The sequence below is a fragment of the Hemibagrus wyckioides genome, linkage group LG01 (genome assembly GCF_019097595.1).
Source record: "Hemibagrus wyckioides isolate EC202008001 linkage group LG01, SWU_Hwy_1.0, whole genome shotgun sequence".
In the NCBI taxonomy this organism is placed as follows: Eukaryota; Metazoa; Chordata; class Actinopteri; order Siluriformes; family Bagridae; genus Hemibagrus; species Hemibagrus wyckioides.
In genome coordinates, this window is record NC_080710.1 from 15,478,600 (window position 1) to 15,493,128 (window position 14,529).

Here is a 14,529-nt window from a genome sequence, read left to right on the forward strand (position 1 = left end):
TCTCTCCAGTCCTGTGCTGTATTTCCACTTAACCATCAAATAGTTTGCGATAGAAAAGGTCAGATTTAGCTCATCTGTACTCAAACGCACACACTACTTTTTCCAGTTGTGCCTTATTGTGTCTGTGTATGTGAAAGAGAGACAAGGCAGAATGAATCAAACTGTGACATGAAAACTCCACTCTGTTTTTTGCATTATCTTTTATTTTTCAAGTCTTTATAAAGCTCCAGTCTTTCAGCACTCGTTAAAGCAGGCATGTTTGGCCTCAAGATACATACATGTTAATGAGTCCATCCACCCTGTCAAAAGATTAATTTAGGCAAAACACTGTTTTGTGATTCGAGTGCTGTGTGGTATAACATTGTTATACAACACCTACACCTCCCTCTGAATATCATTTGAATATTGTTTATTAAGTACTTTCTAATCTGCTAGAAAGCTAAATCTGGATTCTACAGAACATCCTGGATATTACAGCCAAATACATCGACAAATTCATTTTACTACAACTGCATTAAAGTGAGAGGAAATCTTCTTCTGACAGGGACAGTGGACTTGCATGAATTGTCAACTGTTTTATACTAAATATCCTTACTGATTTCCTCTAGGTTACATCATAGCAATCATACCAACATTTTGGATAAGCATTCTTATTTTTCCTTTGCTTTTGTTTGTTTTCTCTATTACATGTTTAAACTTTGGTGAACACACCCTACGGAAATTACTTCTTGTTTCTGAAAAGTACCTGATAATTATAAAGCTGGTTCAGATTGTGTACTTACAGTATTAATCTCAACTTCCATATTTACAACAGACAAATGAACATTTTGTACAGTAATTTAGCTTTAGACATTCTGGATCATAAAATCACCAAATGGCTTTCTGACTACAGTAAACAACAAGTAAGTTCCTGGTGAAGAATGTATTCACACAACAGAACAAATCAGCACACACACTCACACTCACATACACACACACACACACACACACACACAATTTGAAGCAACAAATATTATTAAAGAAAAGAGGGGAGTTTTCAAACAAAATGAGAGTCATACTTCTCTTTTTGTTTGAGTGTTAAAGTATTAAACATCTAAAAAGCTCAAGATTGCAAGCCAGATTACTGCAAAGCTATACAAAGGAGATGTCTGAAACCTTTACTCAAATGAGGAACTCTTTATATGCTAAAAACATCTTTTAAAAGGACAAGAATGGGGACTAGGTAAATGTGCTTCTAAAAGAAAGTGAAGAATTAAAAAACAAGAGTGAAAACAGAACCAGATAAGAGGACAGAAGCTGACAATGGACAAAAACATGTTTTGGAGGCAAAGCAAAATCTGAATATGCATTAAATCTAATGCTTTGTCAGTTACATTACATTAAGAGCCATTCGCACTTTTCTTATTGCACAATACTCATATAGCTTACATACAGATATTACAGATTTATATTCTTTGCCTTAATAAAGCAAATATTTACAAGATGGGGATCAGCACCATGTATGCAAGCATTGGATCCTGAAAGCCTTTTGCTTGATGCTAACTTCACATTTGGCACATTTTCTTCCAAATACACTAAGGGGCAGTATATATATATATTTATATGTTTTTGTTTTTTTTTTATTTCCAATCAACACCCCACAATCCAGCAGCATGCTGTTTATGAGCATCTATGATTAACACTGATACCTTTAACCATCCTTGTGTTCTTCTTTCAGTTGGATCATGTGAAACCAAGACAATCCTTTTGTATCCCTTTCTGCCTTTTTAGTTCAACAAACTCTAATGCCGTTTCAGTTCCATATTAGTGCAGTAGACTCTAGGACAAAACATGCACACACCCACAGACACCATGTACAAGTTCATTTCCTTTAGCTGTATATGTCACTTTAGACATTATGAGTCATGTATACATCAGAATAGTTTAATCTGGAAACTTGTGGCCATCTTTCAAACTGCGTAATGCCTGCTATTCTAGGTTTATTTTAGTTCAAATATTTAACACAGTACTGAGATCAGTTCAGTTAGCTCAGCATTTACTCCAATTTTCCTCAGAAGATTTAAGCTTCTTTTTTTTCCCCCGCGAATGACATGTGGATGGATGAGGTATAAGTTACTTTGCTGGGTGTTGAAAATGCCTGATTTGATTGACCAGCCTTACCTGTGTATTTGGAAAGATGAAATGATTTTAGCAAAAGCTTTTTTGTTGAGGTCATGCCCTCTGAGCACAGATGAACTATTTATGTAGATTGAAAAGACGACACCAAGAATTTAAATGATTTCCTTTCAAGATAATGTAACAGTCCAAAGCAGCTCAGACTACATATATCAGTGATAGAAAAATGTTCTCATTAATGCTTGACCACAGGTTAGTTTTTTTTTCAGTTTTCCAAAAATGGAGCATGAGTGGACCATGATGAGGAATGCTGAACCAGTGGTCACGTCTGCGAACTTATTTCACAACCACAGTGCACCAAACAGAGCTATGATCATACGGAGGGCAGCAGGGCTATTTGAGTACATTTTCCATTATGGCAAACAGTATGAAGTATTTTACAGATGAGGTACATATGAGACCAGTTGTCTAGAGAGCAAAAGATTCCCATGTTCGATCCTGAACTCACAGATACTGCTCCTCAAGATCAGTGTCCTATAAGAAGTATTATATTACTTGAAATATTTTCCATTTAAATGCCTGGCAAATGGCTGCTACTATACAGTGACAAATCAAACACTGGAAATTCTGGAATCATCTCAGTTACTATCATCAGGGGTTAGTCAATGTGTCAGTCACATACTGCAAAATCAAATTCATGTGACTCTTATGAGGTAATATTGATTTCATTTGGCCCCTGATTTTATTTTTATTATTATTATTTTAATAATTAGTGGTCTAAGAGTCTAAGTAGACTATTCATTGGGATAAGCATGAGTTTAGCAGTGTCACACCAGAACCTGGGGGCAAAATATGGCTTAGGTTTAACAGTGAGATTAGAGAAGCTTCTCAACTCTTGTTCTTTTTTCCTTATCATGATGTTCATTATTATCTTCCTCCCTCTACATTCTTCTCTGTCACCGTCCCATCGTCCGCTTCTGTGCCTCCGCCAGGGCCGGGACACGGGGAATGACTGCAGACAGCAACAAAATAAAGAAGGAGTGGAAGTTAATTGTCAGAACGTAGGTAAAGTATCTGGATAAATATTGCTAACATTAACTCTAAAGTTTCATTCTGCAAAGATAAATGTAGTAAAATAATTTGAGATTTTATGCAAACAGCCAAACTTACATTTTTTAAATAAAGTATTATTATTATTATTATTATTATTATTATTATTATTATTACTACTACTATTAGAACTGAAAAATGCATACGTTGGACAGGTTTATAAAGCCGTGCATGTATTACAGATTAAAAAATCACAAAACCTAATTTTCCACAAATGCTATATTTCTTACTCCATTCAGAATGGAAAAAATACATTTGTTATCTGTTATCTGTTTGCCACTTTGTGGCCTTGCTTTCCTTTCATTAGTTATAGATTATGTATAATAATTTACACTGGAAATGCGTCACTATACTACAAAGTGCTTTAGCTTTTTTTTGGCATCAATACATTAAAATGAAATACATTTATGAAATCTAAAAATCTCCATGTGAAGAAGAAATGCTTACATTTAAAAAAAAAACATGGCTTTCCTATTTGAACTATTTTCAGTTCAAACTATTTTTAATCTCATAGTTGGTACTTATCACTTCATACAGTCCTTACTTTGATCCTCACTGACACTTTAATTTGATGTATATGTAGCATAAAATTTCAATAACAGGAAAATTCATCAAAATGATGTCCCATATAACATTCTGCTGGTCATTTCCTACAGCAGCAACAACAATAACAGGCTTTAGAAAAATCCTCATTAGTTTCCAAATACGTACCAAATTCTTTGTAAAATTTAGTAAGAACAGATAAAATCAAAATCACGGTAGAGAAACGTTAAAAGGTAGCTAACCATTTCTGATGTAGCAGCATAACATAGGAATTTTAATAATACAGCATCAGAAAAGTTATTTTTACTGAGTGACTAGTCTCAATAGTGTAATCAGTTGTTCCACTCAGTGTTAATATAACATTTGATACTGTTAGCACATTTGGTTGGCCACAGGTTTCACAGTCTTAAAGGATAAAATCTAACTGGCACACCACATTGCCCTGTATACTATCAGTTTCTGAGCAAAGAAATACTTTAGAGACACATTGAGCGTTTCAGAGCTTTTAAAACATACGGAAAGAGCTTTGTCTATGGTGAATAAAAGTGGTTTTCTTTCTTTTTTCTTTCTTTCTGAAAAAGCAAGTTGTCCCTGGTCACATTTGGTGGCTAGATTTATTGACCCAATTTCTCTGGTGAATGTTATATGTCTGGCTTGAAAGACTGATTCTGAGCTGTTGAAAGTTGCGTAAGTTGGCAGTAGGTGGCAGTAAACCCCTAAATGGGAACCAGGAAGCCATTTTAGAAGCTGTTTTCTAGGATTGACTAATAGTTCCTAGTGTGGTCTGGCAAAACAAAGCTTTTCTATTTTTCACAGTGGATTACAATCTACTATCAACCAGTCACAGGTTCCTAACTGATTAGAAAAAAACACCATATACAAGAGTTATTTTATCTCTATTTTCCATAATGAGTAATGGGAAAAGATGTATAGCCACTTGCGTTTATGCACGTGTGTGTGTGTGTGTGTGTGTGTGTGTGTGTGTGTGTGAATACCTCTCTCCAGTCTGGGTAATGAGTCTCCTGCATGTTTCCATCTGAACATCCAGTCCTCTCTTCATACTGCACATTTCCATGTACTCATGCAAGTGTCTGTTCATGTCAGACTTTGCAGTGGCCAGCTCCAACTAAATGACAGCATGTGAAAGTGAAAAGTGTAAGTATTTTTCTGTTAAAAGGACTAATTGGCAAAATGTAGATTTCTCTGCGTTCAGTTATCACCTCAATCTGGTCAATGGTCTCCTGATACTCCTTCTCCCTAGACTTGAATAGGCACTCTGTATCTTTGATGACTTTCTCAAGACACTCCTCCTGTAGAGAGAGAGAGAGAAAGAGAGAGAGGTCAGAGACATATAATCTTTATGAAGGAACCTGACCAACAAGCCATCAGCAGCAGATAAAGATAAAAAGCTGGGCGAATTTTGTACTGATGCAAAACCCAGGCAATCACAATGCTCTCAGCTTTCACTGATATATAAATAACACCATGACTGGCAAGAAGTGACTGTATGCTGGTGGAAGTATATGTGATTTGTTAACAGAAGCTATATATACTGTCTATTTTTTCTTTTTCCAGGTCAGGCACTCAGAATGAAGAATCCATTAAGCCCTGGGAATTGGGACTATTAGGGAAATACACTTGGAGGGTTTTTTCCAGGTGATTTTAGGTACAGGGCTCTGAGAAAATTCATTATCATTTTCACTTCCGTTCCTCTTTTCCACTTATGAGGAAGCAGCATGTCATCAGTCTTACCTCTCCATGGCTGGGGTCTGAGGTCAGTGTACATCCTGGGAAATCTTCCCAAAGCAGCAGGGTCTCCTCAGTCTCTTCCCATGCCAAAGAGTCACAGTCATCATCAAACTCACATTCACGCCTAAAACACACACACACACACACACACACACACACAACATAAGTAGTTTCAGGGTCCACAATATCAACACGTAATGTTTTCATTATAGAAGTATGCTTTAAGCTCTCGGTCTCTGTGCACATTAAAAGCTGCTAGCCATTTATGGGTGCTTGTCAGGTTTCATAAAAAGAAATGAGCACTCAGCACATCTCAAAGCACATTCCGCTGTTCTTAAATGATGCATAAACAGCGATCCAGTAAGATGTTCGCCCACCATGAAGGACACATACTTTAGCTCATGCTCCTAGGTTTTGGTTTCCAAATAATAATTAAAATCTTAGACAGGAATCCTGATGAATTCATAGGACTTCAGTAGCACTTTTAAGAAATGCTGGCAATATAAACTTCAAGTTCATTAAGTATATAGAGCAATATATTGTAGAGTACTGTGCTTAAAGCAAAGATGCCTTCAAAAATAATAAATGGTGATACAAGTCAAAATCATTCATATATTGCACAGTTAACAGTGAAACACTTTCACAACAACTGAAGCCAGTTCATTCACATTTTTTAACACCTAGGGGCAATTTATCTTAATTTCATGTTTTTGGATATAGGAGGAAAGCAGAGAACCTGGAAGAAACCCCCACACACATGGAGAGAACACGCTCAGAAATAATTTACAAAAAGTAAACTGAGCTCAGGATTGAACCAGAGACCCTGGAGCTGTGAGGCAGCAATACTAGCTAACATTAGATATAGTGTTTATGCTTTTTAAACTGCTTACATATTCTTTGACACACTTTTTAAAATCAGGAAACTATGGTGCATAAAACCTTTGCACAAACATTTGCACCCAATAAATGTGCAAGGCTAAATTAGAAATGTAGTTGTATTTTTTAACACTAATGCAATTCAGCTTTTTTTTTGCTTTTTATTACATTTGTTCATCTTACTTCTGTGCAATCAACTAAGATATGCTTTCATACCTTACACCTACTACTTAATCTGCTAGTTACACAGCATCAGCAGTGCATTTACAAGGATGATGCAGTGAATCACCATATAGATATTTAAACCGACTGCCCGACCTCTTTCTCTTGGGAACGTGTAGAATTACATAAGACACCGCTCTTAAACCACCATAACAATGTGGAGAAACTTACAACTGATACAACATCCTCTGCATCTCTTCATTGATTTGAGTAGCAGAGGTGGTGCCTACATTCTCCTCTTTTACTCCACCTCCATCGCTTTCTGAGGTGCTGGTCGGTTCATCAGTCTCACTGCCATAAGCAGGCTGGATTGTCTGTTTCCGTGGACGACAGCTAATGGAAGACTGTGGACTGGCAACCTGAAAGATATAAAACCCCAAAAATGTTTTAAGCATTAGGAGAAACCGGAGGACGGGCACAGGTTGAAAAATGCTAATGGCATTGACCTGCTCTACAGTCTGCCCATAATTTAGTGCACATAGCCTTCAAAACAGAAACATCAGCAGAAAAGCATTCCAGCATTGCGGCAAGAGCGGAGAAAAGCAGTGACAGGTCAGGACAGACAATCATGAGTCTCTTAAAATGAATCCACATACAATGCATATAAAGTCTACACACACCTGTTAAAATGGCAGATTCATGTGATGTAAAAAATTGAAACCAAGATAAATCATTTCAGAACTTTTCCAGCTTCATTGTGAAATAAACACATTTTGGGTCATTGTTGTTCTGAAATGTGAAATTCCATTTCATCTTCAGCGAACTAGCAAACACCTGAAGGGTTTGCACTAAAATCTCCTGATACTTGGAGCTAGTCATTATTCCCTCCACCTTAATAAAAGCTGCAGTTCTGGCTAAATAAAAGCAGCTCTAAAGCGTGATGCTGCCACAACCATGAGGAACCTGGTTATGGTGTACATTTTGCCTCATGGTTTGGGGTGGTTTAGTTGGACATTTGTTGTGAGAAAAGGTTTCCATCCTCCCGCCCTACCCCATAGCCCAGACGTGAAGAATATGAGAAACTGTTGTCATATGCAGAGAGTATTCAGAACTGGTCAAATAATGCACCTCCTTTAATGTTGCTGTAGGTCTCTTTCATGCTGCAGCCTCCCTGATAAGTTTCTGTTTTTTTAGGTGCTCCATTTTTTCTATTTACTGATGATGGCCCTTGACTGTGTTCCATAGTACAGCTAATGTTTGGAGTGAAGGTTCTTTTATAAACCTCTACTGATCCATACCTTTCATGCATGCTTCGTAAGCTCTTTGCAAACTATGGCTTCAACAGTCGGATGAAACCAAGATGTTATCCTACAGAAACAGCTGATCTTTACTGGGGGACAATCACTATATCATTAATGACATGAGATTCATTTATAAAAGGATGTGCATACTTATGCAAGCAGGTAATTTTTTCCCTAAAATGTTTCTGACTGTTTTTTTTAACCTTCATTTTAATATGTAGTAATTTTACATTGAAGGTAGAAAATGTTCTGAAATTATTTATCTTAGTTTCATTTTTTTCATCACAAAAAACTGCATTTTAACAGGAGTTTGTTGACGTTTTACAGTCCTTTCATTGTAAATGAACAAGCACTGCAAAATATTTAACATGACAGACAGGAAGGCTGTGTTAGTTAGAATGACTGTGTTCAGACCTGGAAGCTCTTGATGGGGTCCTCACAGTTCCTCTGTTGTGCCAAGTCACAGAGACGTGCTGTGATATCAATACGTCTGCAGATATCCATATCCACCTTCATAGCCTTCTCCTGGATCTTACTGTCTAACTCACTCAGGTTCTATGTTTGTGTGTATTAGAAGATAGAAACTTGTCATTTCATTACAGCAAATGTAGTCTATATGTGGATATAGTCAAAATTATAACATAAGATTTAAACTATTTAAAAGGTGCAGTTTAAACATGGCCTACAGAAATTCAAAGATCTTGTTATTTTAAAACCACTCCTTACATTTCTGCCTTTTTTCACTAAAAGCTCACAAGTCATAGTATGCATTTACAACAAACAGATTGGCTGGAACAAGGGGAAAGCTTGATGATGTTCACCTCGCAGCAAACAGATGGATCTACAAATTACAGACTGCTCTATGAAAGAAAAAATTAAATAAATAGTTGAGCATGTGCCTGCATGATTGTGAATTGCACTCACATTGCTCATTAGACCCTTAAAGAGGACAAGCTCTGCCTTCAGCTGATCCACCCTCAGGGCCAGCTCATCCTGACACACCTCACTCTCCTGCAGGTCCTGGACACACACACACACACACGCACACACACACGCACACACACACGCACACACACACGCACACACACACGCACACACACACACACGCACACACACACGCACACACACACGCACACACACACACATCCCAAACAAACAACAGGAAAACAAATCATAACTGCATAAATATTCAGATTTAGATCAATAGCATTTTTTTTTGCTATTGTCAAAACAGTAAATTAGTAACAATCAGATCTTTCAGACTTTGATAGTGACTCTATAAATAGGATTAGTCACAGAATGGAGCCATGACAAGTCAACATACTTGCATACCTAGTATATTCATCAGCAGCTGAAACAGGCTAAAACAGATCAACCTCTGAGGCTACAACAACAGAGGAAATCGGACACTAAGTAACAAACCTGACACGGAATACACAAGCAACGCTGAGTAAAAGTGAGATGAGATGAAAAGAAGCAAACCCAAACTAGAGTACGAATTGATTTTGAATTTGATAAGCCCATGATCTGTGTAATTAGAAAAAAAAACAGCTTTTAAAATGTTTTTCATTAGAGAATTTGTGTGCTTTAAGACTAGGGTTAATCTGTGTATAGAACACCAACTCCAAGCATACAGAACAGAACAGGAGAAGCCTCATACATTTGATCTCTGAGGACTGCTGACTGGCTGATTTGATCTTTCAGGAAGCTATACAATAAACATATTGGTTAAAAGGAGAAACAATTAACTGGACAGTAGAATTTATTACTTTCCTCTCACATGGAGTACATGTAATGGAATTAGGATTACATAATCAACATGGTAAACACAAAAGGTTGTTAGATATAAACACCATACCACAATATCCTTTCTTAATCCATTGTACAATACTGTCACACATATATGACTATACATTCAAACTCATCAGAAGATGCAAATCACTGGGCAATCACATAAGCACAAAATTGCACTGATCTGCTTCATGGAGCTTTTGCATTTTAAAAATCAAAATATCTGGGTGGTGGAGTGGGGCAAGGTCACATAATTTCTACCAACCATATTAATTCAAATATTAAATTACATATATTATTTTTAAGATTTGTCCAACCTTCGTTCTGCCTCCTGCCTCACTACCATTAATATTCATAATTACCTTTCTACTGTTAAAGACCAGTGCCATTATTTATTTTCAACATAAGAAATTGAAAAACTCTAAATTACATATTTTGCATAATGTTTAGGCTGTGCATTGTGCATATTATACGTAGTGTTGCATACACAAAGCATAATAAATACCAGTGCTTTGTGGTCATGCAAGGGTATTTCAATGCTTCTTTATATACAGCCACACCCGGCTAACTATATTTGCCATGTAGCCATTGCAAAACATAATCCTACTGAATGAGTGTTGTAAAAAGTCCCTGCTGCAAACATCATGTGAATGAACAGACTTGGCTATGTAAAGGTATTGTACTCCTTGTTTCCCACTCCAACTTAAGCTCACATTGATGGCCCAAATTTATCAGTACCAGAGAGAATCAGTATCCACTGATAAGCTACTTCCGACAAAAGCTTTTTTCCTGAAAATACGTTCTATCCGATAAATTAAATTCCACCAAGTGTGTGAATTTAATCACGCTGCATTTATTAACATACCAACTCATTGTGTTGTATTTCAGCATAACCACAAACTTGATTGAAAAGCTCTCCTGAGCACATTTTATGTTTTTTTCAACGCTAGGTGCTTTCAACACACGCTGTCATTGGTGTGCACAAATAACTGCACAGATCTAACAAAAATGGTGATAATCTTACATATAATCTATTATTATCTAATATTCTAGAATCTAACCCTAACCCATACTTTGTGTTGAAAAGTTGAAATGTATATGTGCAATGGACAACCATGTTTGTGTGTAGACACTGGTGAATCATTATTATTAAATGTAAAATGAATAAAGGGACTGAGAGAGAGGATAAAAATAGAAGACTAATACTTGATAATACAGATATCAGATGTTCTCACCTCCTGTAAATCTGTGACCTTCTGCTGAAATTCCACTCTCATGGTGTACTCCTCCTCCCATCTAAAAAATAAGATAAGAGACAATTGACCCTTGACAATTCCCAAATATACAACAAACAAAATATCAGTGTGCTAGTTGTTGTCTGGACCTTAGCTTTCACTGATGGTGCAAATGTGTTAGATTAACAGAATTAGATTAACAATGTCAACCATATAGATTGCAGTGTTTGTATATGGTATATGATGACTTAAGACCTTACACACTTCTAATGATTCATTACACTGTTTGGAAAGTATTCACTGTACTGGTGTGCAGCAGAGTAGAACAGATGCCATAGAGCTTGTGCTTTCTCCCTCTCTCTCTCTCTCTCTGCCATTCTCTTACGTAAGGGCTCTTTGAAATGCAGCACACTGCAGTTTTCCCTCAGCTTATTAAAGCTTCCTCTGTGGACTGCAAGAAAAACTAACAGCAAACATTACAAGCAATTCTGAAGTGCCAACATACAATTACTGAGAGAAAGCTGATGAAAGGGGAAGTGTATGTGTGTGTGTGTAAGATATGATGCAAAGGAGAGAGAGAAAAAGAGAAAGGACAAGGACCATGTGCACTCTGTCAGTGCCAGTGAACTGCAATGCAGATGCAATATGGAGCACTGAGACAGGGGCAAGGCGACTGGAATGAGAGCGAGTGAAAGAAAGACAGACTGATTCAAGTAGTGTGAATGAATAATCCTGTAATGACTTACAAAGATGAAGGTGCATTAAGCCATCATGCTAAAACAGAACTGCAGGGACATACATGGGGGCATAAAACTCCCAAGTTAAATTTAGATATGTCATCATGTGCCATAAACCATGAGCCAGAGGACAGATGGCAAGCTGAATGACTTTCCACCTTTAAATAAAACTGTTATTCTATGACAGCAGAAAAGAAATAGAGTCATTGGGACATGCAAGAGCCAAAAGGACATGCCAGGACATACGCTTTCCTGCGGCAATGAGCTATAATTCCATAACAATAAAAGGTCTTAACAGTCGCTTTGAACCACAGGTTGATTTATTTTCATATTTTCACATATTAGGTTCCTCTCATTTGATTAATAATGCTCGTCTTCATTTCTTGCCCATTTATGTCATGCCTGGACAAATCAGCTAGCAGGGCTTGCAAAACAAACAATATGCCATATTGCAAGTACATTGTTGGATGTTGTGACTGTGATGTTTGTGATTTGTTGTGTGCTGTATGCTCCTTTCCTTACATCTCAGAGTCAGAAGGAATTTTTGTAAACAGAAAATTGACTCTTTCATGACCCTCTGACAGAAACTATTGCGATGATTTTATTGCTAACAGCTGCATGTATCCATGAATAAAAAATAACCCAAGGCTTGCTTTTACAACTCTGGTGTGCCATCATTGCTTTGAATTGTCCTGGAGTGCAAGAGCAATGATTTATGCAAAGGTGTTTTCACAATTAAAGACTAGCGTGACACAACATGCTCCGCTCAAACATCGAATTTCAACATCATGGAATGATGAATTTGTTCACACTGGTTCACATTTTCACTAATCCTGTGCCTTGCTTGGTTATAATCCAATCAGAGAAGTAGTAAATTTGTGAAAGTTTAGGCAGTTTATCCTCAGCACCAGGAGCATGGACAGCGCCCTCCTCAATCTCAAATGACTCCGTACTGGACCAGCAATTAGGCCTATTTCACTCACCATGTGGTGAAGAGAAACTGTGAGCTATTTGAACTGCAGTCTGGGACAGTTCGTCTGTGGTTTCTGCTGAGCTCAGTGTTACCCTGGACTCTGCAGTGTTTAGTAAATCAGGAGGGGCAGATTACAAATATCATTCATAAAGACACTGCTCCTTGAATGGAACTATTTCCCGGGATGGAAAATGAAACATAAACACATGCATATATATCAAGCAGATTCGAATCAAGTGCAATTCACCTTGACATTGACATTTACCTGCGCTTGTACTCGTCCCTTTCCCGTTTTACTTTGGCCAGCACGTTATACAGGGCTCTGATTTCCGGGGTAATGGTATCGATCTGCACTCCGACTCCGTCCGGGTGGACCCATGACACTCCGGGGCTGGTGATCACCCGCGGTTCCGAATTCGCGGGCCACTTTCGGCTGGGACTATACGACCAGATAGTGCCGGGCAAAAAGCGGTTAGATGGATTAGCGCCGGTTCTGGCTGCAGCACCGTTCAGGTTAGGTGCATTGTTGGAGTTATTGGTGTTGGCCGCGGCCGCTTTGCTAGGTGCGCACGAGCTGACGGCCGGATTGGAGCTTGAATCATAACCTGAAGCCCGAGTCTTGTCATCAGGCTCGAGTTTAAGCACGGTCGTAAGGGGGGGTGTGAATAAAGTAGTCGGTCTCTTGGCGGAATTGTTGGTGTTTTGAGTTTGCAGGGGAATGGGGCCGACAAAACCGGTCTGCACCCCAGTTTCTTTGCTCTCGGCGCAGGCGAGCTCATTGCTTTCCAGCACCTGCTGCAGCTGCTTCTCTAGAATTTTGTTTCGCCTCTCCAGCTCATGCACTTTAGCCAAAAAGCAGCGGAAGCGCAGATTGAGGGTCTTCAGGACGCTGATGTTGGAGCCCAGGTCGTTGCGTAAGGCCATGGCTGCAGGGGGAGGCGGCACGGCCCGGTGCAGAGAAGGAGCGATGGGCAGATAGACTAAACCGCTTTGGGAAATGCCGTCCGCTATCAGTCCGGGCTGTTCGCCGAGGTGGAGAATGGAGGCATGGGGAGCCGTCAGAAGAACCTCGGGGAGCATAGTGGTGGGTGAGTCCGGATGGCTAAGCATTTCTGAACTCTGCGGATGCGGATGAGTAGCAGGCAAACTCTGGCCCAACAACGGGTTCATACTATACGGAAAACTGAAGCGCTGCAGATCTGGCATGAACGGCGGCTTGATTGGACAAAAAACGACAGCGTTTCAACGAATAACTATTGCTGTTAATCTACTAATATCACCGACTACACGGGTGTATAACTAAAACATGATATAACCAATAAGCGCTTGTTGAATGGAAGACGATAGTCGAGCAGGCGCTGTGATGGAAAATAATAATTTAAAAAACAAGATTATCGCTGCAGCTCACTACTGAACAAAACAGCCACACCGACAATGATTACAATAATTATGAAGTTATAGGGAAAAAAAACACAAATGGAAATGTAACGAATTAAAAGTAAACACGATGTGTCCGTGCGTCCTGCTTACGGCTTGCGTACCTAGCATTGAAAATCTACTTGTGAGCGTAAATGCAGAGGATTTAGAGACCGTTACCGTAATACACCTAGATGACGCCCAAACTAATCTGTGACAACTGTGTCGTTTTCAGTTAGTTAAACCATTACATGACTCCCAGATATTGATAACTATTAGTAACTAATCATCAGTAGTATGCATAGAAAAATTCTTGAAATTCAAAAAGAAATGCAGTTTCAACATGAAAACGATTAAAGCATGAAAGAATAGTACTTACGGTAAACCACAGACTGACGTAGCCGTTAGAGAGCGCTTTTATTTTATTTTATCTTGGTGCTTCATGACGTACGCACAGGTGTTTATTATAGGAAATTCACTTCATATTCTAAAGTTTAATAATTTTTTAAAAAATGAAACTA

At 38.3% G+C, this 14,529-nt stretch overlaps 1 protein-coding gene across 1 annotated transcript; it reads right to left on the reverse strand.

Annotated features, from left to right (window-relative positions):
* Positions 1-3: 3 nt before the first annotated feature.
* iffo1b (intermediate filament family orphan 1b) lies at positions 4-14,160 on the reverse strand. Its single transcript, XM_058396150.1, has 9 exons — positions 12,858-14,160; positions 10,883-10,943; positions 8,781-8,876; positions 8,271-8,411; positions 6,787-6,974; positions 5,521-5,641; positions 4,989-5,078; positions 4,764-4,894; positions 4-3,127 (listed from the first exon to the last, which is right to left on the reverse strand). Exons 1-9 carry the CDS (start codon positions 13,796-13,798, stop codon positions 3,043-3,045), a joined length of 1,854 nt encoding a protein of 617 aa, XP_058252133.1. The 5' UTR covers positions 13,799-14,160; the 3' UTR covers positions 4-3,042.
* Between the last annotated feature and the right edge of the window lie 369 nt (positions 14,161-14,529).